General features: G+C 38.1%; 1 protein-coding gene across 1 annotated transcript; it reads left to right on the top strand.

The window, feature by feature from the left end:
* Positions 1 to 1,230: 1,230 nt before the first annotated feature.
* LOC311096306 (uncharacterized protein) lies at positions 1,231 to 19,805 on the top strand (the record flags this gene model as incomplete). Its single annotated transcript, XM_084135372.1, has 10 exons — positions 1,231 to 1,534; positions 9,669 to 9,776; positions 10,543 to 10,698; positions 14,547 to 14,738; positions 15,416 to 15,625; positions 15,817 to 15,914; positions 16,063 to 16,113; positions 16,356 to 16,734; positions 16,828 to 17,007; positions 19,687 to 19,805. The coding sequence occupies 10 exons, from the start codon at positions 1,231 to 1,233 to the stop codon at positions 19,803 to 19,805; spliced, it is 1,797 nt and encodes a 598-aa protein (XP_083991498.1).
* Between the last annotated feature and the right edge of the window lie 7,860 nt (positions 19,806 to 27,665).

Consider the following 27,665-nt stretch of genomic DNA (forward strand, 5'->3'; position numbering starts at 1 on the left):
CCTACTACCATAATGCAACATTTCAGGGGCGGGGTTGGGGTAGGTCATCACATGTGGTCCGGATAACCATATAGTAATTGTATTTAATTGCCAAAATATTTTAGTTTGTCTTGTATTTTTTTATTATATCAGATAACATTATAATCTGTCATATGGTCCTGTTACAGTGTGTCACACCCATGTTGTCACATTTCACTTTCATTCTTTCGGGGGAAATAAAGAAAAAAGTATACACTGTATTTATGAAACAAAACAAACATAATTGTACTAGACATGTGTGAAATTAATGTGGGGAATTAATGTAGGTTGTGCCCCGCTCTCCCACTACTTCTAAAATGTTTCATTTTCTAATGATGGTATGTGTACATATTATGTGTCTGAATATTCCCAAACACTATGACAATTATAGAAGTTCATTATTGTCACATTTAAAATAAATAAATAAATATAAAATGTATTATGTAAAATATAGTATTACTAACATATTATGAAGATGCAGAAGATCACTTCCTTTCTTTTAAGAGTTCTTTTGAACAATTAGTGCTGTTGTGTGAAGGACTGAAGGCAAACCAAATCTCAGACTAAATCACACCAAATACAGAACTTACAGCTTGCAGGAGTAAAACCAACTTGTCACATTCACAATGTTCTAATATTCTGTGTGAAATAGCATAAATTCATATAAACATGTTGTTTTTTTTCAAAATGTCTGCATCTATTTGCACTGCTGTTACGCCTGTCTGTTTAACCCTGCTGGCTCTGCTACACAGTGCAGACGTTAGTTGGGCAACAGGTGTATTCAATCCCTAATTAACTCACCATAGGTGTTAGTATAAAGACCTGTGACTTGGAGTGAGAGCTCTCTCACAATCTTTCTTTTGTATCTTTGCTTTCCCATATTTATTTTTAGTGCCAGATATTGTTTTAGTAACCACACGCGTGTGTTTTTCCCCTAGACGTCGGTTTCTTTTGATTGTTTAATACTTGTTTTGCTTGGTTTGTAAATAAAAGCATTTGTTGTTTGCCTCTTTTATGTTGCGGTATATGAGCCAGCCGTAACAACTGCACTAACGCTCATTTGTTTTATTTGCAGATGAACAATGTGGTATTCTTTTTAGAAAAAATTATTTGACTATTTCAAGTGACATAAATGAGAAATTATACAAACCGGAAACAAAAAAGCCAAATGTAAAACTCGCATTTCTTTCTGATTTAGGCAACGTCATAGACATGATCAACACATTTGACAGACCAGGAAATACCTACGCTGGAGCTGGAACATATGCAGACGCTTTTAAAAACCAACCAGGAAAGAGGATTCCCAAGGTTGGATTCTATTCAGAAACTGGAGTTGGACGAGCTGTATACGGTGTATTTGAGGTCGAAACCAAAGGGCCCAGCACTTCGACTAGTGCTAAAGCCAGTGAGGATGAAGTCGGAGCAATGGCTCGGGCAGAATTAGGCAGCGTATCGGCTAAAGCCGGTCCACTTGGTGTGAAACTGGGACTTGGAGTCGATACGGGAGCATCTGTTGGTGATAATGGGGTGGAGGCCAAATTTCATGGGAACTGGATTCTCAATTGGTTCAAAAAACAGTGTATCTGTTCTGGGTTCAGAAGCGTCTTTGTCTTGTGCAGTCATGAAGATATGAATTAACTTTTAATATTTTGAACATCTGCATAATTATATACAGAACCACAAAAACAGAAACCTGAAAAAATAAAACGTAAAAAAAGCAGAATAGTGTTGATGATGAGCTATAAATCCACAGTATTAAACTTTAACAATATGGAAACATAAAATGTTTTTTTTTTTTACATTTTAAAATTCTACAACTGTTGAGACTTTTGTTTTCATTTCTGAATAAATGTTTGTATGTGGTTATGCAGGTATGATACTGCTTTTCTCTGTACTGTCATTGTCATGTGTAGAACTGTTATAACGTGTCCACAGAACTTTCTAGAGACATCAATGTTTCCATTTATGCAAAACTGAAAAATAAAAACTTTTGAAGCGTTCTTTTGTGTAAATATTCTAGCAAATGTTTTTGTCTTTCCATGATATTGCTCAAGATGGTGAACTGTGATTTTGTTTCAATCAATTAATTATTTCATCATTATGGCAAAAGATATAAAGAGGTAAAAAAGTTCAATAACCCTTGATAAGCGATTCTTCTGTGGTATGAACCATGAACTAATAGCCTAAATGGGGCAGACATTAGTAAAAAAAAATGCACAAATAAACTAACACATCAATTATATAAGAATAAGTCTGTCTCAAGGAAATGTTTTGGGGTTCTTATAGAGAAAAATTTAATTCAAATAGATGAATATAGAAAATTGAAGATGGAGACTGTAGTCTAGTTGCTCAGTGTATTGCTTATGACCAAGTAAAGGTCACATTGCTTACTTATTTTTTTAGGTTTATTATTTGAAGATATATTTTATATTTAGAATTTATATCACACCAGATATTTACAATAGATAGTTTTAAATGTTACATTTAAAATGTTTAGATTTACATTTACATTTAAATGTTCCACTAATGGCTGACAAGTGCCTCAAAAACATTCAAAACCTTGTAAATAATAGTAGTACTAGTAATATTAATAATAATAGCGGCCTTTGCACTTTCAATGTTTGGGCCCAAATGATATAGCAGCAAAAAAACTGATTTCATCAAACTGAACTTCAGTCATTCCAAAATAAAAGTCACAGAAGAGCAGCGTCGACTCTCTGCGTCATTTGAAAAGAAACAGTTAATCAAAAAATGAATATGGTGTCATCATTTCTTAACGTCATGTTGCCCCAAGCCATATGCTGGTAGTTTATATGAATATTAAACATAGAAAACAGTCTTTCTGAAATCTCAACTATTTCTGTATTAATAATCTTTTACATTGTAATCCTTTTAATTTTAATATTTGGCATGTTTGTGTGTTGCTGTACGTGCGTCCCTGTGTGTTTAATAAGCAGAGTTTACGCGCGTTGTGGACCCGCCTATAGGCGCACATTACTAACGTGCTAATTAAATAACCAAAAAAATATATTGCGCCATTGACTTTAGACCAGGCTTCAGTTGGTCAATGGCTCAGTCTATTTCTGTTGCCTCAAAATAGCAACGCGCCAACACACCTCGTTTTCAGACCAGCAGCCCATGGGCGCAAATGCATTTGCTATTTAAACAACAGCAGGACGTGAAAATGATAACTGCATCGGGCTGAAACTAGCAAAAAACACTTGTGCCGCACTTGCCGCTGCATTGTGCCGGGTGTAAGATAGGGCCCATAATCTTTATCAAGACATGACCAAAACACTCTCTCTGTCTCCTCCTTCTGGTGCTGTTGCCGATTTATTTCTTACTCATCTTAAATAACAGCATTTCTTTTTTTCATTTAAATTTTTCAACATGAAAATCTAAATCCAACTTTCCAAGTTTCAATTAAAGCCTGTAGACTTTTAAAGGACTTGGGTTGTTTTTTGCAGGGAAAATCAAAAGCATGTGACGTTTATGCCCAAGAGCATCTCTTCTGTTCAATGACACATGAAACCAACAAATGCTTATACAATGTTCAGGATAAAAGAGCCGTTCTGTACTGTAATGTCAATGTGTCATGCAAAGAAAGCCAGAAAGTCTATATAGGCTCAACTTTATAATCAGACGATCATAACAGTGTAATTTTAATGAGCTCATCTGTCGACATGATGCCGGTGAATCTCAAATCTGCTGTAAACACACACATCACTATGATCAGATGCTTTCTGAACTGATGCTTTCTCATTTCTGTGTGTTATACATATTTGGGTCAATGACGTGACGCCTAAATTTTCTGTCCGATTGCATTTTTTCAGGCAAAAATATTTGTAGTAGTACCTCTCCCATGTATGTACTCACTTTAACTTTTCAAAAACCTTTACTTATTTGTTATTTTTTTTGTTATTTAAAGTGTCAAAACATTTGTAATGGTTGGTATGTAGTTGCCAAATTTGGATGTCATGTGGTATTAAAGTTATTTCTACAAATATATATTTTTATTATAAATTTCATAGTGAGCTTTTTTGGCAAGCTAGCTTGTTTTGTTTAGGTGGCCAATTCTGTGCCTGTAAATGATGGCTGAATTTGAAAATATTATGTGGTGCGACCAAATATCATGTGGTGCGACCACTGCAGACTGTTTTCAATGATAGATATATGTCCTAGATTGGCAGTTTTATGCTTTTATATTCAATTGACCGTTTATATAAAAAAAGTACTTTTACTTTAGTATAATTTGGAATAGATTTTTATGCAATTTTGGATTTTTTTTATATATTTCAGACAGTTTATGTTTACTCTGTACAATATGAGAAAAATGGGGGGAAAAAATTAGAGCATGTAATTTCAGTTTAGTAATACTGCATTTATTTGTAGTGTATTTATTATTGCCTATTTATTTATTTAAAACTATTTTAATCTATTTTACCAGATGCCACTGCCAAGCGAAAAAATTCTGACCCTGCAGCAAGAGCAGAGTACCTTGATAGGAGAAGAGTGAAATATTATTACAGTTTAAAATATCTGTTTTCTATGTGAATATATAGTAAACTGTAATTTATTCCTGTGATCAAAGCTGAATTTTCAGCATCATTACTCCAGTCTTCAGTGTCACATGATCCTTCAGAAATCATTCTAATATGTAACCCTAGTAGTGGAGCGGCTAAGTGCTTATGTTTGGCAGAATCGTTCAGTTTATGATACAAGCGTGAAAATTGGCATGAGCAATCTCCATGGGTCACTTGACAAGAAATTGTCCGAGCCACTTGAAATTTCAAGATGGCGGCCATTTTTCAAGATGGCCGACACCTTAGTGGAGCAGTTAAGTGATATAGTGGTTTATTTGGTGATACAAGCATGAAAATTGGCATGAGCAGTCTCTGTGGGTCACTTGACAATAAGCCACCTACAGCTACTTGAAATTTCAAGATGGCGGCCATTTTTCAAGATGGCCACCACCTTAGTGGAGCAATTAGGCTTAAGAAATCATTTAGTTGGTGATAAGCATGAAAATTGCCATGAGCTGTCTCAAAGGGTCATTTGACAAGAAACCGCCCACAGCCACTTGAAATTTCAAGATTACCACCACCTAAATGGAGCAGTTAAGCGGTATAATTGTTTAGTTAGTAACATAAGCATGCAAATTGGTATGAGCAGTTAGCCTGACTACGTCAGACTTCCTACTTCCGCTCAATTTCATTTCGCTTCTGTAGTCAGTCTGAGATAGCAGCTTATCTTTCAGTTTTCCATCGGCCTTCGGACGGCCGGGCCAATTAACGAACAGAGGGCGGGCTGAGAGCCGTGACGTAGGCGCTGATTGTACCGTGGATGCGTAGATTTACTTCACATAATCTGCAAAAGTCGTTCACAGCCATGTTCACTCCGGTATTTCGCTCGATGGTTTTGTTTTCGCATCATACATGTGTTTACAGTGGAAGTTAGATGCGGCTGAGCATGCGCATAACACACGCCATAACCAAACGTCATGTGATTGGCTTACGGGTAACCAATGATTTTAAACTTCAGACAAGCGCCCCCCAGCGAGAGAGAAAACACTTCTCTATTATGCCATTCCAGACTCTGTCTACGAAGCAAAGTGAAGTAGCAGAGTTTGGTATTACCAGGCTAATGAGCAGTCTCTAAGGCAGTAATCTCAAACTCAATTCCTGGAGGGCCACAGCTCTGCACAGTTTAGCTCCAACCAGCTCCATCCAGCTCCAACCAGCTCCAACTCACACCTGCAAGGAAGTTTCTAGTAATCCTGAAGACCTTGATTAGCTGGATCAGGTGTGTTTGATTAGGGTTGGAACAAAACTGTGCAGAGCTGTGGCCCTCCAGGAATTGAGTTTGAGATCACTGCTCTAAGGGTTGCTTGACAAGAAAACACTCTCAGCCACTTGAAGAGAAGACAAGATGGATCCCTATACATGAGGTGGTTTCAGCTATAGGACCAGAGAAAACACGTGGTATCCTCTTCTTCCATGCCTTCAGTGGTTGTGACATTGTGTCCATGGCAAATCAAAGAAGTCTGCCTGGAAAACATGGGACATGTGTGATGGATAGATGCACTTTTATGATGGATAGATGCACTTTTATGATGGATAAATGCACTTTTATGATGGATAAATGCACTTTTATGATGGATAAATGCACTTTTATGATGGATAAATGCACTTTTATGATGGATAAATGGACTTTTATGATGGATAGACACTTTTATGATGGATAGATGCACTTTTATGATGGATAGATGCACTTTTATGATGGATAGAAGCACTTTGATGAAAAAAATACCCATTGACTGTCATTATAAAGCTTGGAAGAGCCAGGACACTTTTTAATATAACTCTGATTGTATTCTTCTGAAAGAAGAAAGTCATATACACCTAGGATGACGTCAGGGTGAGTAAATCATGGGCTAATTTTCATTTTTGGGTGAACTATCCCTAGGACCATAGACATAAAATACAAATAGGACTACCAAATTGCCTATCACAGTTTTTGGCAAGTAAATCACATGATGTGAACAGATTGACCCTGTTCATATTTCTGGGTTTCTCAGAAGTGGAAGGCATCATAGTTGGGTTACCTTCTATAGCAGTGAATGAAAGACTACATTTAATATATGTTTTGTGTTCCAATTTGCTCAAATAGCAAAAGAAAAACGCCACAACAGCGTTTTCACAACTTTCAAAAAGAGTAAAAAAATAGATAATGGCAGTCGGAAGAGAGAAAGTTGTCAACTTTGTCACAGCTGCGCTATTAGAAACACCCTCACAGCAGCGTTAACTAGTTTTTGTGTAATATAATACAAATATAGTGTTATATGCGTAATTATCTTTTATTATGATGGTATGTGGCAACATGTACGTTAAAATCGCATCTTCTGCACTAAACAATGATATTGCAATATTCTAGACTCTTACATGTATCTAATGCCACACTTACACTACAGAAGACTGTAAAAAAAAAATATTTTTGTATTTTCAAATTACAAATTACTTGTATTTTAATTAAATACTTTTTTCACAGCAGTATTTTGTATTTTATTTAAATACATTTGATGAGTAAGTATTTGTTATTTGTAATTAAATACTTTTTGATGTATTTGTGCCCATCTCTGGTTAAAGGTTGTCAGAAGAACTGCTCCTGTGCAAAGAGGGCAATTCCATGCTACATAGGATGCCGTTGCCAGGGGTTGGCAACCAAATGTAGTAGGACACAGCATGCTGAAACACTAGAGAGCAGCGACAGCAGCAGTGACTCCGAAAACAGCTAAGCAAATTGTATAAACATTATTACAGAAATTAGTTATCACCTGAATTGTAATCTGATTGTCTGTTTCATTAATCTTTTTTTTTTTTTTTTTTTTGGTACAAATTGATACTTAATGTAACAGTTTTAATCAGTAAATACTTTTAAACCTACTCCACACATGACTCCTGTGTGTTTTAGTCTTTCAACATTTAGTTGTCAGTACCTTTGTCTCACACTCCAAACACCTGGATTGAACAGTAACCAGCCTAACCCAAAATCCTCAAATCCTGTTTTTAATTTCGATAGAATAAATAAAGCTATACCCCACTTCTGAAAGAATATTAGAAATGCTAGACATTGCAATACAAATAATAGATATTGCATAAATATGCAAACGATATACTGTACATACAGAAACAGAGCAGTATACAATTAACATCAGTTAATGGCAAACTTCTTTCTTGGATCTTGTTTGAATTGACAGGCTATTATAGGCTTGAAATTGAATTCCCTCTAAATGTGTTATGGGCCATGAGGACTGTCTGGTTAGTGAAAATGATCAAAATATGATTTCATCTAGTAAAAGTTAACTTCACATGGTAATTTGTTTATTTTAACAACAACAAAGGGAAAAGAATGCTACCGATTACAAATGGAATGTTCAAATTTTTATTTTTTTTGCCTACCTATGAATTAAGAGGCATTGTTAACTCTTACATTCTAATTACATGTACAATCAAGGCATCGGATGAAAGCTTATCTTCCACTCTTTTGAAAGGTGTGCTCAGTTTGTTTCTAGCATAAAGTATCAGGGAGATATGCCTCAGGATCCATGAATATAATTAAACCTTTTTAGCATATTTGGGTGATTCCGGGGAATCAGAATTTGAGGTAGCATTGTTTTGACCCTAATTACAAGTTTCCAGCAGCTTGTTGACCGGGTTGTCCACCCAGGTTGTGATCCTCAGACATCATAGATTTCATTTTTATATGACAACCTTTTACAGCAGCCCATGTCTGCTAAACCCCCTTTGCCCCCTGGGTAATATGAGGGCGAGTAAATTATTACATTTATTATTTTCCAAAAAAGCAGCAGCTGTGGCGTCACAGGCAGCGCGAGTTCCTTATGACGTCACTGTGTTGTTCAGGTCAGCCGCGATTATCAGAATCAGGTCAATAGAGTCTACACAGCTCATTGAGATTCAGAATACGGTGTCATTTAATATATATACAATATAAATTGAGTTACTTTGACGGAATCTTCAGTTCAGGTGATCATAACAGTAACGTTAGTTCAGTAGAGTCACTAGCGGACGAAGAGTATAAACGCAGTCTGTAAACAACTGGGCATATCTGACATCATGTCAGCAAACTGCCCACTGGACCGGAGAGTCCCTTTGAAGGACCACCCAACAGGTACTGAGCTAATACACATCATTCAGAACTGACACATACTTAAGTAAGGCCGGGGTAATGTATATCGAGGCGGTTGTTATAGCGAATAACAACCCCGACAGGCTGAACGGGACCCCGACGCGAAGCGGCCTGAAGGGGTTGTAATTTGCCTGAATTCGCAAATTTCCATTGTTAGCACATGTTTCCATGTGAAAGAGGTTCTGTCTTTATAATGGAATGTAGCAAAGGGTTCGGGGCCTTTCTGTACTTCAGATTAGCCTGAAGAGTAAGACTCTCAGCTTCATGTATAACATTGGGTTCGCATCTCTTCTCTTTATTCCAGAGCATTTGATGTTTTGTATTGATTACCTTTGAATTGATTATGAAGTTGGCATGATACATTTACCTGACATAATAAATTGTTACATTTGATTATTCTGACTGACTTTGACATTATTTTCATTAAAGAGTTAAAAGGAATAGTCAAACATTCGCTCACATTTAATGATGCACAGATATCATTGAAACCTTTTCATTTATGGAGTCAGATGAAATAACGAGAAAATACAAATGATAAATTTGCCTCGAGAAAAGACAGTAACACGAAGAGACCTTCCGCGCTGGTCGGATGCCGGACTTTGGGCCGACCGAGCGCGAGCCTACAGTTACAATCGCAAAATATCCTTTAATCTGCCAGGAAAAACTGTGACTCAAACTGTGACACAACAAAGAAATAGCTCTAAGATAATACAAGTCAGGACTTTAAAGTCATGCTCAGTTAAATATACAAAATTATGCTGTCCTTCAACATTTTTTAAAGATTTTTTGCATCTGCACAAATTTGTTAGATCGGAAATCCAACATGGTGGCCATATGCAACTAGCTCATTTCTCTAGTGTTCTTGGAACATGAACTAGTGAATCATTGAGCTGTAATCTGTGCTAATAAAACAGACGTTTCTAATCAATATTTGTTGTTTGCAGAAAAACAGGCAAAAGAGAAGAACATCTTCGAGAGAGGATGGAAGGCTATGAGAAAGTCCACCCAAGCCAAAACCACATCCAGCGTAGAGCCGCCAGCCGGCACAGATGGTGAGTCTCCAGTTTTATCCACCCTGATTCATGGCCATTTCAGCCTGATGTTTCTGGTGTTAGTCTTCATTTTTCCTTCTCTACTCCTGTTGGCTGCTCAAATATGCAGTAAAGAAAAAATTAAACACACAAAAAAACATATTTATATAGTGAAGTCTGATATTTGAGAAACATCACTAAATTTAAAAAAAAAACATCTGTACTGTAAATGTGTCTTATGGTGTGACATAACAAAACAACTAAGAACATTTTCAATAAATACGAGACAAGCTTTGTTGTCATCCTTTCAAAACTGCTGAAAATCACACCATTTTAAGATGAGTGAAGATTGAAATCAAAAGATTGAAGTCTTTTAAGAATCTTTAAATGGATATTTTTATTTCTATTTTATACATTTCTGTGCTATATTTTATTTTTTAAATTTGGTCATATTTACATATTTGTATATTTATAGTAGGCATAATTGGTCCAGGAATCAGACATTGTGTATGTTCAATGAACCATGACTCCGCGCCAATTTTCTCTTCATGTTCAGTAAAGTGTGTTTTAGTATTATTTTAAGTGATGTATCATTTTCTTTATACAACTATTAAAGATCATTCTCTGGTTTCTCCGGCTCTCTGCACTGGCGCCTGCTCAAACTCGCTAGATCGGAAATCCAACATGGTGGCCATATGCAATTAGCTCATTTCTCTAGTGTTATTGGAACATGAACTAGTGAATCATTGAGCTGTAATCTGTGCTAATAAATATTTGTTGTTTGCAGAAAAACAGGCAAAAGAGAAGAACATCTTCAAGAGAGGATGGGAGGCTATGAGAAAGTCCACCCAAGCCAAAACCAAAGTGCATCCTCTTGTGGCTGAGCAGGAATCACAGGTTCATCCAGACACATCCAGCGTAGAGCCGCCAGCCGGCACAGATGGTGAGTCTCCAGTTATTATAACCACCCTGATTCATGGCCATTTCAGCCTGATGTTTCTGGTGTTAGTCTTCATTTTTCCTTCTCTACTCCTGTTGGCTGCTCAAATATGCAGTAAAAAAAAAAAATTAAACACACAAAAAAACATATTTATGGTAAATAGACTGCATTTATATAGCGCTTTCACAGACCTATGGCCACCAAAGCGCTTTACTTATAGCCTCACGTTCACCCATTCACTCACTCATTCATACACTGACGGCGGTGTCAGCCATGCAAGGCGCCATCCAGCTCGTCGGGAGCAGCTTTTTATGTAGTGAAGTCTCATTACGTCTGTCTCCTGCACGCGAAACAGGAGGAGAGAAGGAGAAGCAAGTTGGTAAATGTCAGTTCAATTCTAAGTTCATTCTTTATGTGCGTAGTAGTGTGCGATGTGTATTGTCCATTGTGATATTGTAATTGTTTTAACGATGTGCGAGGCACTGCGAGCTGACATCGTTTTTTTTCTCTCGTGCTTTCACTGCGTGATGTGTGCAGTTATAGGTATGTTCCCAAATGAGTTTTTGTCTTATATTTATATCATATTATGTTGTTAGTTATCATAGGCCTACAATATCACATCAGCAAGAGTTCCGTTTTCCGTGCACAATTGCAAATGTGATATTTTATGTAACAGTTAAGTTAACAATAAATGAACATAGTTACATTTTATAAACAATATTGTCAGTATTGTTTGTTTTCCCTTTATTTCACCGATGAGAATTTCAAAATGAAACCAGCAGTCTCAATGCAACAGACAGCGATGATTTTTTTGACTGAAATCCACGTTTTGAACCAATCAATTTAATGATTCAATGATCAATCGCTTGCTTCTTTCCTGAATGAATCAACTGTTTGAACAAATCGGTTGAATGAATGAATCCCTCAACTCACTTATTAAGACAGCGACTTACCGCCACCTACTGGCAGTTTTAGTTTCACATTTAAAGTACCCTTTAATTAGAACGTTAAAATTAAAAATCAGTTCATATTTAAATATTGAATAAAAAAACAACAACAATCTCAAATTTTTATTTATGCAATTGTTAGTGCAGTGTAAATATATTAATGCCAGATCTGAAGCCGCTTCTTTGTCACCTTTGAACTGCAAACATGGATTTTGATTTAATGATTTAATTTGACTGTTAACATTGGTATTGTGTTATTTTTCTAATAGAATTTAATTGGAATGTTATAATTTGACATAAAAGGTGATGCCTACATCTACAAATGTCCATATATAGGTGAAAATGCCCCTGGAAATAAATTTGAGGTGGCAAATATTAGCCCTTAATAAAAAATGTAAGTTTCTGTCACTGCTGTGAACTGACCACTGCATAGAATATGAAAAATGTCAAGTCAAGTCAAGTCAAGTTTATTTATATAGCGCTTTTCACAACATAGGTTGTATCAAAGCAGCTTCACAGTAACAAATCAAAACAATACATCAATGTTTGTTCCTAGTGGAACGTCCACGTTTGGTAATGCTGATCAATAGTATCGTTGATTGATTAATTAAATTAAATATCCCCAAATATCCCCAACTGAGCAAGCCAAAGGCAACAGTGGCAAGGAACCGAAAAACTCCATCAGGTGACCTAATGGAGAAAAAAAAAAACCTTGGGAGAACCCGGGGTCAGTCGGGGGCCAGTTCTCCTCTGGCGTTTATGAACTAGAGGTCGGATTTAACTGTAAGATTAAAAGTATTATATGAATGCCTGGCTGAAGAGATGCATCTTTAATCTAGTTTTAAACTGGGAGAGCGAGTCTGAGCAACGAACAGTATCAGGAAGGCTATTCCAGAGTTTTGGTGCTAAATGTGAAAATGCTCTCCCTCCTTTGGTTGATTTGGATATCCTAGGTATGACCAAAAGCCTCGAATTTAGTGACCTTAAAGAGCGCGATGGATTATAGGGCGATAGAAGATCCGTTAAATAGACTGGAGCTAAGCCGTTTAGGGCTTTATAAGTCAGTAGCAATACCTTGTAATTAATACGGAACTTTATAGGTAACCAATGTAGTGATGATAAAATCGGTGTTATATGATCATATTTTCTTGATCTAGTTAGAACTCTAGCGGCGGCATTTTGGACTAACTGTAGCTTGTTTATTGAGGATGCAGGACAACCGGCTAATAACGCATTACAGTAATCTAGTCTCGAGGTCATGAATGCATGAACTAACTTTTCTGCATCAGAAACAGATAGCATATTACGTAGCTTAGCAATGTTTCTAAGGTGGAAAAAGGCTGTTCTTGTAACATATGAAATATGATTTTCAAAAGACAGGTTGCAGTCTAATATAACACCCAGGTCTTTTACTGTAGAGGATGAAGTAACAGGACATCCTACTATGTTAAAGTTGTATTGTGAGAGGTTTTGTGGGTGGTTTTTTGAACCGATGATTAGTACCTCTGTCTTGTCTGGATTTAATAAAAGAAAATTACGCGTCATCCAATCTTTTATATCTTTAACACACTCTGTCAATTTGGATAATTTAGCGTTTTCATCTGGCCGTGATGAAATATAGAGTGTCATCAGCATAACAATGGAAACTAATTCCATGTTTTCTTATAATATTTCCAAGTGGCAGCATATATATTGAGAATAATAGAGGGCCTAACACAGATCCCTGCGGCACTCCATAGTTTACTGGAGTTATGATCGATTTTTCTCCATTTAAATAAACAAAATGGTAGCGGTCAGATAAATACAATCTAAACCAGCTTAATGCTTGTCCTTGAACACCAGTATAATTTTGTAGTCGATCTAAGAGTATTGTATGATCTATAGTGTCGGACGCAGCACTAAGATCAAGTAAAACTAGTATTGAGATACAGCCTTGGTCAGAAGCTAAGAGTAAATCATTTGTGATTTTAACGAGCGCAGTTTCAGTGCTATGATGCGGCCTGAACCCAGACTGAAACTTTTCATAGGTGTCATTTTCTTGTAAGAAAGAGCCCAGTTGAGCGGACACAACTTTTTCTAGTATTTTAGACATAAAAGGTAGATTTGAAATGGGTCTATAATTTGCTAGATTATGTGGATCTAATTGTGGTTTCTTAATGAGAGGTTTTATAACTGCCAGTTTAAATGTTTTTGGAACATAACCTAAAGATAAAGACGAGTTAATAATATTGAGGAGAGGCTCTTCCACTACAGGTAACACTTCTTTCAATAGTTTAGTTGGTATAGGATCTAGTAAACATGTTGTTGTTTTAGATGAAGTGATAAGTTTATTTAACTCTTTTTGTTCTATAGTTGTAAAGCACTGTAATTGTTCTTGCGGGGTGATAATTGAGGCTGAATTATAAGGCGCGATTGAGGATTGAACGTTTACAATTGTGGTTCTGATGTTTTCTATTTTCTAAAAATGTGAATATCTTCGTCAGTCAGCTGTCAACAACAGGCCTAAACCAGCCATGGCACCAAGCACAAAAACTCAATCAGTAAAATATTATCTAATTATTATCAACAAAACTTTGAAATTATCGAGACATATTTTGTCAATATTGCGCACTCCTAATGCATGGTATTAATTTTGATTTTTTTCGGGTTTTACAAAGCCTTCAATTTGAATTTAAATAGTGTGCGGAAACCCTGTAAACTGTACTGTAAATGTGTCTTATGGTGTGACATAACAAAAAACTAAGAACATTTTCAATAAATACGAGACAAGCTTTGTTGTCATCCTTTCAAAACTGCTGAAAATCACACCATTTTAAGATGAGTGAAGATTATATGTCCCTTATTGCAATACTCAACTGTTCTTTAAGATATTTTGAGATAAAAACACATCTTCTTTTATGCCAGGTCTCTCCAAGATGGAGCAAACGGCGTACACAAATCCTGTGGATCATGAGACGATGATGTGCCTGCCAGGACAGGTCTGTGAAGATCTGTGTGTGCCTGGTCCATCCAAGATTAAGAAAACACAGCATGCAGATCCTGTCGATCCTGAAATGCCGCCTGTGCCAGTGCCCTCCAGTTGTGATCTGGGTGACCGTGAGTCATTATTACCTTTGTTTCATGATTTTTCTGCCATCTGTTATTTTCTACTTTTCTACTAGGCTATAATTCTGATCCTCTGACATCACGTAAAGTAACTTCTTGTAGCTGATTTGCAGCAGATCAGAAATCAAAAGATTGAAGTCTTTTAAGATTCTATAAATGGATATTTTTATTTCTATTTTATACATTTCTGTGCTATATTTTATTTTTTAAATGTGGTTATATTTACATATTTGTATATTTATAGTAGGCATATTTGGTCCGGGAATCAGACATTGTGTATGTTCAATGAACCATGACTCCGCGCCAGTTTTCTCTTCATGTTCAGTAAAGTGTTTTAGTATACTGTAAAGTGTGTTTTTCCAGCGCTGACATTTTTTAAATAAAACAATGGATCTAGCAACAGACACTCTACTGACTATAAGTCATTTTTCAAATACATGTAAACTTATTCTAACCCTAACAGTCTACTAATACTCTACTAATACTCTTATGAGAGTTAGTAGACATGTCGGTGCAATGTTACTTATAGACATAGAATGTCTTAAAGGGACCAAAATAAAGTGAAACCAAAGTGACAATTTGATGTTACCACTGACATTGATAATTAATATTATAAAAAATAAATAAAACAAAAACAGTTTTTGATGTCTGAAATGTTCCATCCTCAGGTCGCTCCAGATCCTGGAGAACTGTTTCCACAGATTCTTCTCCGTGCATCATGTCATCTTCATCTTGGTCCTCGTCTAGTTCGGGCAGCCTCGACGGGTTTCTGTGTCCTCCGCTGCCGCGTCAAGTTCCTGTTGAGCCAACAGAGACATCAACTGGCCGAACTGCTCAGGGTGCCGTGGAGGCTTCTTCAGGGAACAAGCGCTCAATAGGTGAGACTGAAATAAGGCTGGGCAGTGCAAAGTCTACAGATAGAGATTTTGCTATTTCATACATAACTGAGTCAAGTTTTTAACATGTCTGGTCACATTTACTGCTGCTCGACCAGCACTGATATTTTTAAAATAAAACAATGAATCTAGCAAGCTAATAATTGTCTCATATTTTTCTGTTTGTTTTTCAGAGTTCTTTGAGTCTCTCTATAACGTGAAAAAGTTAAAGATTGGATCCGGAGGATTTGGCAGCGTGTTCCTGGGAAGACGCAAATTTGATGGCAAAAAGGTAAATTTTACTGAATTGTACAAACATTTTGCTCTTGCATGCATCAAAACACATTTAAAACAATATACAGATGGTTTAATACTTAGTACAAGGCCAGGTGCATGAATACTGTTACTGTTATTGAAACTGGGTCTTTTTTTTATTGCAGGTTGCCATCAAGCGGATGAGCAAGGTTGACAACAAACACTATCTTAATATTGTAAGTTGGCCAAAACCTGAATGTGTATTGAGTTGTTTAAGTGCAGATTACTGTAGTTAATACACCCGTAGGAAGCATTAGGTATAAATGTGATCAACAAATAAGCCGAGAGGCACCAAATAACTTTGAGCTGAAAAGGCTCTTTTGAACTCATCTAAAAAGATCAAAGAATAGTACATTTCAAAATGATGTTTTCTTCAGATTTTTACCCAGCTAAACTTCTGTCTGCTTTTTCTCTCTAGCCTGGGCATCCCGAACCTCTCGTTACAGAAGTGGCTCTGATGCTGATGATGTGCCGAGTACCCATAAGCCCCTTCGTCATACAACTGTACGAGTGGTTTGAACATCCTAGTGAATTCACTCTGATTATGGAGTATCCCGAACCCTGCGAGACCTTGAAGGACACAATATCTCATCGCCATTGGTGTGACATGTTTTCATGGAACATCATGACGCAGGCTGTGTATGCAGTGAAAGCCTGCATCGATCATGGTGTTTTCTACAGTGACATTCATTCGGGGAATTTCCTGTTTAACGAAGACAACAGAGGGCTCAAGCTGATAGACTTTGGCTGCGGACAGCTATTTAGTAGTGAAAGCTACGACAGCAACACATACGGGGGTGAGCAATTTGGGAGTGAAGGTAGTGACTTACTAATTATTTGATGATGCTTTAAAAAAAAAACTCAACAATGTGCAAATGTCTTTCTTACAGGAGTTCTGGAATACTGCCCACCTGAAGTCTTTACAGAAACTCGATTCCACGCCGTCCCAGCAAACGTCTGGTCTCTAGGAGTGTTGCTGTACGAGTTGTCAAACAAATGTTTTCCTTTCAATAGTGTAACGGAAATCGAACAAGCCAAAGTTACATTTAAGAACCCCGACTTATCCGAATGTGAGTGAATAATGATAACATTGTGAATGAATAATAACACTGATAAACACACGCTTAAAGCAAACGATTTGTACAGAAAGTTAAAGGTTGTAGTGTGTCAGAATTTTATATATACAGGGTTCCCACGCGTCCTGGAAAACCTGGAAAACCTGGAAAATGAAAGACTAATTTTCCAGTCCTGGAAAACACATGGAAAATGGGAAAAAAAGTAAAATGTCCTGGAAACGTTTGCGTTGTCCTGGAAAATAATTTTCCCTCCTTGTGGATGAAACGGGTTAAACATTTTACGCATGTATGTCTGTTTTCAGCTGCCTTCAACGGGTAATATCAGAGAATGTCTAAGGGCCTGTTCACATATCGCGTCTTTTGCGCGCTCAAGTTCGTTATTTCAAATGTAGACGCGCGGTATGCGTGCTCATAATGGAAGCGACGCGCTCGTTTTTTCCAAGCGCGTCCGCGCCGCATCGAGACATCTCAACATCTCAACTTTTCAGAATGCCGCAAGCGCACCGTAGGTCACGTGACAAGAACCACGCTTAGCGACGACAGACGCTTCCGGAGCGCAACCGACCTAGCGCTTTGGAAAAATGAGAATGCGGCGCGCCTAGCGTTTTCTACGCGTTTTTAGGCGCGATATGTGAACGCCGCCTAATAGGAAGAGAATTGGCACTCTCTGGTTACTTCCGGTTTCTGGACTGGCTGCAGTAACACGTCTCTGTCCATGCGGGGGCGCTCGCAGGCGAGTGCAGAATGAATGGAGGTCTATGGAGCTATACCCCTCAAAATCCACTTTTCTCAGGATATAATTTTTTGTCTAGTAATTTGAATATTGTATTCGAAAGGAGATGCAAAGAAATTACACATTGCTGGGTGTTAGATTTTTTAGAGTCACTTATTTGCTTTAAAAAGTCTTTTAAAATGTCAATAACGTCATACACATCGTACGACCAGAGATACTGCTTTACGGCAATCCTTCAGTCACTTTGGTGTTTTCGCGCTCTGCACCTTCTTTTCTCTCGAGGCATCGACAGCACAGCTGACACAGGTAAACACACGCACTAGAAGAGTTTTTGTTTTGTTTCTGGTCCCGCTTCGGACGCCACGATGCCATCAAGCAGTATCTCTGGTTGTAATCAGTCCTTCACTGACCAATCAGCGTTCATTAGCAGAATGCTAGCGTGTTATGGGCAACAACAACTCAACCTGTAAGAAATCAAAAGGACATAAGTACTCGTTCATTCAATTTTTCGACCTATAACCCATGTTGAACTTGCAAAACCTACAATAAAATCTGAGATTTCTCAACGGCAATCGGGTGAGGGAGACAAATTTAGCCGTCTAGCCCCATTGACTCCCATTCAGTCTGCACTCGCCCGCGATTACCTCCAGTGGAATTCTAATGGAACTGCAACCAAAATCGATACAATGACTGCAGAACCGCAGAACCATACGTCATAGCAGTGTGAGGATGACAGCGCCAGCCTAACAGTCTGATGCCGGAACCGCATACCATACATAGCCACCTTGCATATACCATACCTAAACCTACCCATCTCCACCCCCTGACCCCTAAACCTACCCATCTCCACCCCCTGACCACTAAACCCACCCCTAAACCTACCCATCTCCACCCCCTGACCGCTAAACCCACCCCTAAACCTACCCATCTCCACCCCCTGACCGCTAAACCCACCCCTAAACCTACCCATCTCCACCCCTTAGATGTTTTTACCCCGCCCACTTCCGGCATCAGACTGTTAGGCTGGCGCTGTCGTCCTCACACTGCTATGACGTATGGTTCTGCGGTTCTGCAGTTGGTTAATATTGATACAATGGGGCTAATAGGAAGTGCCAAAGCTCTCCGTAGACAGGCTCTGGTAATATTGGGCTGGAGCTGTCTGCTTTCATTTCTGCATGTAGCCAGCACAGCGCCCCACGTGACACAAACCTGCCAATATGTACGCATTTTGCGTAGCAAGTACGCAATTTGACATCTCAGTACGCTGGCATACATGCCAACCCTCCCGATTTTTCCGGGAGACTCCCGAATTTGCCGTGCTTGTGCTGCACTTGGTTTCGCTTCTAGTCGACTGAAATCACTTGTGCAACCTGTGCGAGGGGGTTTTATAGGCTAGCCACACCCCTTTTTGGCGGGCAATGACGACACCCCCCCCCCCCACCCCCTCAAGGTTGGCAAGTATGTACGCTGGTAGGACTTGCCCCTCTAAACTACGGTCTTGTGAGTTCTGTGGCAAATGTGCACTGATATCAGCAAGTAAAATACCAGTGTATGAACTAAAGTAGAGAATAACTTCTGTTTTAGTAGTGTGGCATTGCAAGTAGAGGAAAGCAGGTGGCATTGTGAAAGACAACAATCTTTGCACAACTATAATACAGATATAATGGTATAGGTACAATATCACATCTGTTTCAAAATATATCTCGATATGATAATATCGGTATATCGCCCAGCTAGTTGGGATAACTTGACTCGCACTGTAGCAGCTGAAAAAGTCTTGAAAATGTCCTGGAAAAGTCCTGGAAAATCATTTCAAGAAAAGAGTGGGAACCCTGATATAGCTCAACATATAGTGAGATCCATCGCTGTTTTCAAAAATGCCAGGTCACATGGTCATGACTCATGACTAACCAACTCTCTCCTTATTGAAATGTGTACAGACTGCAAGGATCTGATTAGACGGTGTCTAGACCTGGATCCAACTAAACGCCCCAGCTTAGATCAGATGTTAGACCATGAATGGTTTGATTATGATCTAAACCTAGAGTCGAGAATGTGAGGAGATTCACTCGATCAGTTTCAGGTGTGAGGAAGTGTAACAGGCTGAGTTGGATTATTATTTTTTTGTCTTAAATTTTGGATTATTTGTAGTGAGATTTTCAAATTTGTGTTCATTGTAATGTTCTTGTTATAGTCAAAGCAGTGTACTGCGTCTTCCGGTTATTGCGTTCACCGGTTGTTGCAATACACAAATACGCACAAAATTCACAAATGCACACACAAAATTTAAAAAGCACAGAAGATTCACAAATGCATACAAAATTCATTAATACACACACAAGACTGTGTGGCCTCCAACGCTATGCGCCCTTTCCATTTAGGTGCCAATCGCCAAAACTATTGGCGATTCTATTCGAAGCAGACAGACTGGCTAAACCGACCGTCTGCTAGCTGTCTCACGTCACCAAGGTCAGATAAATCCCATCACATAGAGCCTCTTTCACCTAGATATCATCATATAGAGACTGTATCTGTTCCCCGAATTAGGACATACAAAAAACTCCTAAACCAATTCAAGGGTACAAATGTAATTATTTATCTAGTGTAAATGATAAATCACGTTTAACATTTGTGCTGGCTACTTTATACAGGCCACCAGGGCACCATAAAGCTCAATTGGAGATGCTTCCAGAGGTCATAGATCCTCTTCTTAATATCATTCATCTTTGTCACTGGGATATGTACTGAAAACTTTTAAGCTGGCTATGATTAAACCGCTTGTTAAAAAAATGCAACTTGATCCTACAGAATTAGTCAATTAGAGGCCGATCTCTAATCTACCTTTTCTGTCAAAGATAATAGAAAAAGCAGTATCTTCACAACTATGTTCCTTTTTAGAAAGAAATGATGCTGTGAGGATTTCCACTTTCCAGTCAGGATTTAGACCGTACCATAGTACTGAGACAGCTCTCATTAGAGTCACAAATGATTTGCTCCTATCATCCGATCGTGGTTGTATCTCTCTATTAGTGTTACTCGATCTTAGTGCTGCATTTGATACTTTTGACCACAACATTCTTTTAAATAGACTCGAAAATTATGTTGGCATTAGTGGAATTGCATTAGCATAGTTTAAATCATACTTATCTGACCGTTATCAGTTTGTAGCAGTTCAGTAGCTTAGTCGGTATAGGGTCTAACATGCATGTTGTCGGTTTAGATGATTTAACGAGTTTAGTAAATTCTTCCTCGCCTATAGCAACGAACGAATCAAATTTTTCCTCAGGGAGACTACAATGCACTACCTGATGCGATACGGTAGTAGACGGTTGCATAGTTATAATTTTCTCCCTGATATTATCAATCTTATAAGCGAAGAAGTTAATAAAGTCATTGCTGCTGTGTTGCTTGGAAACTTCTGGGCTTGAAGCTTTCTTTTTCGTTAGTTTAGCCACCGTTTCAAATAAATACCTAGGGTTATGTTTATTTTCTTCTAATAGGGTTGAAAAATAAGCAGATCTAGCAGCTTTTAAAGCCTCTGTAAGTAATCGAGCTCTCCTTCCATGAAATCCGAAATACCTCTAGTTTTGTTTTCTTCCAGTTGCGCTCCATTTTTCTGGCTGCTCTCTTAAGGGCCCGAGTGTACTCGTTGTACCACGGCGTTGGACTATTTTCTTTAATCTTCTTTAAGCGCAACGGAGCAACTGTGTCTAAAGTGCTGGAAAAGAGAGAGTTAAAAGTTTCTGTTGCAATATCAAGTTCTTCTAAGCTATCTGGGATGCTGAGATGATGAAACTGATTAGGAAGATTATTGATAAAGCAATCTTTAGTGGCAGAAGTGATTGGTCTAACATATTTGAAACACGGAGTCGGCTTTGCAGCCTTGGCTAAATGTAATTTACACAAGACTAGATAATGATCTGAGACGTCATCGCTCTGCTGCAGAATTTCAACGGCATCAACATCTATTCCATGTGATAATATTAGATCTAGAGTATGATTACGACAATGAGTAGGTCCTGACACGTGTTGTCTAACTCCAATTGAGTTTACAATGTCTTTAAATGCCAATCCCAATGCATCTTTTTCATTATCGATGTGTAATAATGCTGTGAAGCTGCTTTGATACAATCTGTATTGTGAAAAGCGCTATATAAATAAAGTTGACTTGACTTGACGTGTATATTAAAATCACCAACAATTAGTACTTTATCTGCAGTCAATATTAATTCTGATAAAAAGTCAGCATATTCTTTGATAAAGTCTTTATGGTGCCCTGATGGCCTGTATACAGTAGCCAGCACAAATCTCAAACGTGATTTATCGTTTATACTATATATTTTTACATTAAGCATCAACACTTTAAAAGAATTATATTTAAATTTATTTCTTAGTGGTTTTGAAAATATCTATCTATATATAGATTAGGTCAGCCGGACCAGGAACACTTCCCATAAATCCTGATGTACTCGTTACATCATAAGAAGAATGGCGTCTACGCTAATATTAGTCTCTCTGTTTATACCGAGGTTTACCGCAGTCCGCCGTATCCAGGCCGTATCCAGATCATCTGACGAAGGACCAGCGCCTGGATGTGACAACGCAGTCCTGAAGTGTCAACCAGTCTCTCCGAAGTGAGGTGGACCCCGGCCGTATCCAGATCAGATGGTGGATCTACTCCTGGACCACGTCACCAAGGTCAGATAAATCCCATCACATAGAGCCGCTTTCACCTAGATATCATCATATAGAGACTGTGTCAGAATTCAGGTTCTGTTCTGTCGCGACCCCAAAGCAACACAGAGAGCGACAGTATAAAAAAGGTGTGTACATGGTGTCAATGGAAGTGTTTTAAAGTTGTTGTTTCTGCACTAGGATGAGGCCTTCATCTTCATCTCGGAAGATCTTGGAGAATTTTGTTGATTGTTTTTTTTTTTCATTGTCAATAGAAATACTTAAGCATCCATTATTTGCAATTTTTTTCCTGTGTATAGCATAGCATGGCGCTAGCATAAATGTATGCTAAATTTAAATTTAAATTTAGGAATATGAGAAGACACTAACGAGGGTGCAGGCCAACTTTGATGCCATAAAAGAGTCCACAGTCAAACTCCAGGAGGACTTTGCTGCCTTGAGAACATACAAGACCAGACTCTGTTCTCTGGAGAGATCCAGAGCTAGTCAAAACTAGTTTTCTTTCAGTACAGCTTTAGGTTCTATATCGTCTTGATCTGGTTGAATTGTCTTGGTATCTCATGTAACAGGTGGCCTTCATATGGTCCATCCTAAAGAAGAGCCCATCACTGCACCTGTGGCCACACAAGAACAGGTGTATATATATATTCTTAATGTACAGGACTAAATATATTTTGTTTTGAAATAGTACATGTATAGGATCTATGATCTACAGTTTAAAAAAAAAAGCATATAAAAAGCTTATTGTTTTTATCTTAACTTCTAGATTGTATTTCTAGTTTTGCTATTGAGAAAAAACTTAAGAACCAATCTCAAATGTCCAACCATATGTTTATGTAATGAACAGGCAAAGTTTGAGATGGAGAGACATGATGATCTGGCCACCATCCAGCGTCTAGAGTGGGAGAGCCAGCTCGTTCTAGAAACCTTGGAGCACATGATGCCCCTGGTGCGAAGGGACTTTAACTACAGCAACCTGGACTAGCTGCGTTACGTGGGAGCTGTATGGAGCTTGAAGAGTCTCAAAGATAAATGCACACACTCATTCACATATGCACACACAGGATACAAAATGCATACAAAATTCAGAAATGCACACAAAATTCATCCCTTACTTTTAAGCACTCATTGTTAATCATATGATTACAGACTATAATCTAGATGTGCTGTGTTTGACAGAAACCTGGCTAAAACCAAACGATTACATTACTTTAAATGAGTCCACCGCGCAAGATTACTGTTATAAACATGAACCTCGTCTGAAAGGCAAAGGGGGAGGAGTTGCTGTAAGTTATTAGCCTGGGTGCCAGCCCGAACCCCGCCCACAACATTTTTTGGTCAGGAAGTTCGGTCTGGACTCGATCCGTTGAGGAGTAATTATGCTCGGCTGCCAGAAGGCCGAGCCAATCAAATTGCCAGGGCGGGCTTTAATCGATGATGGACAGATGATCTGCGGTTACGTAATCACCCACGTCATCAAAGAGCGCTCGATTTGAATTAGTTTACAACAAAGATGACTGCCGCTGGAGAATTGAGATTTCACGAGTTCACACTTACAAATAAGTCAGATAGAATAAATGCGTATATGACGTGCTGTCCGAGGAGAGGGCTGTGGGCTCGGCAACTATTTAACATATTAAACATCACATAGTTACAGGCTAACTTCAGCGCGCATGACACAGTAATATATTTGCATTTACTACAAATGATGGCCGTGAAAGAGACTTAGCATAGGCTACTATTAAACAGTAGCGATAATGTTACGCGCACCAGAATTAAATAATATATTAAGAAGTAATGTTAGGCTAAACAGCGTAGCTTTAAAGAAACATATTAAGAAACAGCGTGACTTACAGATTCAGTTAACATCCAGAGAGTGTTTGATAATTGTTTATTTTTAAACCAAAACCTTTTAAAAATGATATATTTAACGATATCTTTAGCATTTCTCATCCAAACAACGTCAAACTTGGCACTGCACTTACTCGTGCCCGTAGCGAGACACCTGTCAAGTTTGAAATCCATCGGACTAACGGTTCGAGAGATATGTGGTTAACAGACACACAGACAGACAGACGTTCCTGTAATTTATAGATAGATAAGCAATTATCTCTGTGGTTAAAACATTAAAACACAGCATACCAGAGGAAAAGTGTTCAAAAACATTGCATCCACAACAAATATTTCTATTGACTGAATTTGAATATAAAAATGTTGTAACTTCTCAGTAATGATTTCATGTTTAAGTGCTTACCTCCATTATTTTGAATGGCATATTTAATCTAAATGTTTATATCAGAAGTAAAACATAGTTTAAATCATTATTTTATTTATTTAAACTGTTATTTGCGTCAGTTTCACTAAACGGCCCAACGCGCTCGCTGGCGCTGACATTTAAGAAGGGATGGATATTTGCTTCAAGTGACAGGCTTGGTGAGTGAAATTATATTTGTATTATCTTTCTGTATATGTTTAATTTTCTTTAGATTTTCTGTCTAAAAGTGACCAAAAAGACACTTAACTCCAGCTCACCATCGGTGTCGCCAATTCCCTTTGTCTCCAGAATGTGCGTACGCACGGCTCAAAGTTTGCTTAAAGGTGCGCACATTCTCTCGTCAAGTTTGTTTTTTATAGATCGCAACCTTTGCGTGGGAACTGGCGTACGTACGTTTCCAGCCCCGTTTTGTGCGTACGCACGCTTTATAAATGAGACCCCAGGTCTCTACTACATCACCACATTCTAAATAGAACACATAACCAAAGGACACATGAAAATATTGTTTTGATCCTCCATGTCGAGCGGAAGAGGCATTTTTAAGGACCGAGTCATCATCTGATCACCCAATTACCGCTGGCAGGTTGTTATCAAATCAGCGATAATCTGAAACTCAAAGAAAAACATATAAAGACACAAAGACAAATACACATAACGTAACACCAATTCACAAAGTTAACGGAATGCATAGCTGATATAAATATGATTATTGGACAAAAAACGTCCTCACGTAATAACCTAGAATACTGTCTAACACTTGATGGCTGCTCTGTTAAGTCTTCGTCGTCGGTTAGGAACCTGGGTGTGCTCTTTGATACCAATCTTTCATTTGAAAGTCACGTGTCTAGTATCTGTAAAACCGCATTTTTCCATCTTAAAAATATATCTAAATTACGTCATATGCTCTCATTGACAAATGCGGAACAATTAGTTCATGCATTCATGACCTCAAGGCTAGATTATTGTAATGCTCTACTGGGTGGTTGCCCTGCACGCTTCATAAACAAACTACAGCTGGTCCAAAACGCAGCAGCTCGAGTTCTTACCAGAACCAGGAAGTATGTCCATATTAGCCCGGTTCTGTCAACACTGCACTGGCTCCCTATTAAACATGTTTAAATGTTAAAATATTGCTGATCACTTACAAAGCACTAAATGGTTTAGCTCCGCAGTACTTGAGCGAGCTCTTAACGCATTACAGTCCTTCACGTCTATTGCGATCTCAAAATTCCGGCCAGTTGATAATACCTAGAATATCAAAGTCGACTGCTGGCGGGAGATCCTTCTCCTATTTAGCACCAAAACTTTGGAACAGTCTTCCTAACATTGTCCGGGAAGCAGACACACTCTGTCAGTTCAAAGCTAGATTAAAGACACATCTCTTTGACCTAGCATACTCATAACACATTATAGACTTCTATAATTCAATGATTAGGCTGCATAGATTAGGCCAGCCGGAACCGAGAACACTTCCCATAAATCCTGATGTACTCGTTACATCATAAGAAGAATGGCATCTACGCTAATATTAGTCTCTCTGTTTATACCGAGGTTTACCGCAGTCCACCGGATCCGGGCCGTATCCAGATCAGATGACGACAACGCAGTGCTGAAGTGTCAACCAGTCTCTCCGTTTCCTGAAGTGAGGTGGAGCCCGGCCGTATCCAGATCAGATGGTGGATCTACTCCTGGACCTAACCATGACGCATCCTGAAGTGCCAGCCTCATCCGCCCTGTGAAGGCCTCATCGAATTTGAATAAATTAATTTATCTTTAAAATGTGTACAATTTTCTTCCGGGGGGGCATCTACCACTTCTTTGTTACTGCAGGACTTGTGGAGAGATCTTCGCAGTCCATTTCATTACCTTTTTATATTAAAGGGTTGTTGTTGATAATTTAGTAGTAAAAGCTGTAACAGGTTTTAAGATTGTTATGACAGCATTTAACATTTAATGAGCTCATTAGTTTATTTTACTATTAATATAAAGATATAATACCTTTTTTAATGTCTGCCACCTGGAGGCAAAAAAATTGTTTGGTAATAAAAGTAACAAGTAGCAAAGGTTATGACAAAATACAAATTTCTTTAACTGAATTGTTACGATGGCATTTATGAAGTAAACTATTTGCAAGTACAATTTTGAAAGTTTTTATTGATAGACATTTCATTTTGTGTCATTTAAAGTACAATACAAGATTAGCACCAGTTCAGCATATTATGTTGAAATACTGCTCTATCAAATTTAGTCAAATCAGTGAAGAATTGTCATCACTGTTCAGAACTGTAATAGTAATACTCTTAAAGGTCCCGTATTATGCCCCTTTTCACAAGATGTAAAATAAGTCTCTGATGTCCCCAGAGTGTGTATGTGAAGATTCAGCTCAAAATACCCAACAGATCATTTTTTACAGCACGTTTAAATTGTCATTTTTTGAGGCTCAGAAAAACGCGCTGTTTTAGTGTGTGCCCTTTAAATGCAAATGAGCTGCTGCTGGACGGCCTAGGGGGCGGAGCTTCATGAGCTCGCGCTCAGTCTCTCAGGACAATTTCATCTCACGGAATGATGATAATATCAGAAACTCTCAGTAACGGTGTTCATTTCGAGTCGGACAATAATGCCTACAGAGTCAGAGTGCTGTATAGAGATGAAACAGGTATAGTTTAGTAGTTTAATTACGGTTATTATAACGTATTTGTCATCTGCTTGTATGTATCCATTATTTATTAATAGCCTACAAGTCTGCTGTCTGAATGATGATCAAACATATACTGATGAGTTTAATAAAGTTTATTGTACATCACACAAAAGATGAAGCGTCAGTTTTACTTCAGAAAATCACCGTAAGAGCTGAGTAAACACAGTAAGTTATTAGAAGTGTGCAAGTACATAAACGAATTTCGGTAGAGATGAGGGAGCATTCCTGTGGGCGGAGGTTAGTCAAAAAAC

The sequence above is a fragment of the Abramis brama genome (assembly GCF_963993115.1).
Source record: "Abramis brama genome assembly, chromosome: 14".
Classification (NCBI taxonomy): domain Eukaryota; kingdom Metazoa; phylum Chordata; class Actinopteri; order Cypriniformes; family Leuciscidae; genus Abramis; species Abramis brama.